At 32.9% G+C, this 1,424-nt stretch overlaps 1 protein-coding gene across 1 annotated transcript in view; it reads left to right on the top strand.

The window, feature by feature from the left end:
• The first annotated feature begins 6 nt into the window (after window positions 1–6).
• LOC119591805 (zinc finger protein Xfin-like) overlaps window positions 7–1,424 on the top strand; it is a 16,139-nt gene continuing 14,721 nt past the window's right edge. Inside the window, exons 1-2 of the mRNA XM_037940550.1 lie at window positions 7–223; window positions 316–429. Coding sequence (XP_037796478.1) covers window positions 74–223; window positions 316–429 — 264 coding nt within the window. The 5' untranslated portion in view covers window positions 7–73. The remainder of the gene's footprint in view (window positions 224–315; window positions 430–1,424) is intronic.

Raw genomic sequence — 1,424 nt, 5'->3', positions numbered from 1 at the left:
TGTTACTGAAGTCTGCTGTAATTTGTAGACAAATTTAATATCTGAACAAGAGTAAGATGAGCCTCCTCTTCAGATGGAGATAGACATACAGTGGGTTGGAGAGGAAAGAACAATTGAATCATGGCAGACACTTTCTACTGGCCACATTCCGTACCAGTGTTCCCAGTGTGACTTCAATGCAACTGATGCCAATGATCTTAAGAAACATTTTGAAACACAAAATTTTAAAAATTGATTTGTGCCCATATGGTTCTTATTCTTCACCTAGAAAGGCAGTGGTGAATGAACACCTCTACAGCCCTATTGCTCTTACAGGGCTTTTGGAATTACTTGGCAGATCACATTCGAAGACACACTGGAGAAAAGCCTTATGTGTGCACACTCTGCTCATACAGAGCTACACAAATGTCTAATTTGAATGTTCACATGGCAACAAAGCATCCTGCAGCGGGATTATTACCTTCATCACTTATTTCTTTGGAGTTTTTACATTTATGACTGCATATTCCTAGACTGAATTAATTTTGTGTAGCTTCCTTCAGTTTATGCTTAATGATATTGAGAGCTAGATTACTCTACATAATTTGTCAGGGTTAACTCATGTGCTTCAAAAAGCTTATGATTTGTTTTTCCAATTTGCAAAGTCTAACTTATGCTTTCTTTTTTTCTTCTTTTACTTTACCTATTCAAGTCAAAATCATTTTTGACAAAAAAGTGAAAGTATTACTTGTTTCATTTAAAAGGTCTGTGCATTGTTAGTCTACTTCCTTACCTGTTGTTTCACATATACAGTCACACAATATGATCACATACTTTTTTCTACTTATTTGTACAAAGGTATAACATTAGTATGATATCTGTGACACAAAATATTAATAAGGTCTTAAATATTGTCACATAGTAGCATAATACACGGTAAGGCTGCTCACTACTCCCTCAGAATAACTTGAGCGTGTTCATTTCTTTGGTTGATTTATATTGTTAGATATTAAATAGATAGTTTTTTCTCTTTTCCTTTCTTTCCTCTTTTTCATTTTGTACTGGATAAAGTGAATGAGTATGTTGGTGTGTGTGAGATTATATATGTACAATATTTCAAGAAGATCGCAAACTCAGTAATCTTCATGCATATTATTCTTTCTTACTCAGAGTCAAACATCTAAATATTCAGAATGTAGGTAACTCAAATATTCTCACACAGATTTAAATTCTGTCATCACATATACTGTGAATGATGGTGTTATGCTTAAGTAATTGCTGTTTAGTATGGTACTTTTTGATATATTATGATTTGCTGGTGATAGTAATGATATTCTAAAAATGTTACCGGGCTCATTGTTTGTTTTGTGTATCTATTATGTATATAAATATCCAATGTTTTGATCAAATCATTTAACATTGGAAGTCTTATTAGTTTTGCCTTT

This window comes from Penaeus monodon, chromosome 29 (assembly GCF_015228065.2).
Source record: "Penaeus monodon isolate SGIC_2016 chromosome 29, NSTDA_Pmon_1, whole genome shotgun sequence".
In the NCBI taxonomy this organism is placed as follows: domain Eukaryota; kingdom Metazoa; phylum Arthropoda; class Malacostraca; order Decapoda; family Penaeidae; genus Penaeus; species Penaeus monodon.
This window is presented reverse-complemented; position numbering and strand designations above follow the sequence as displayed.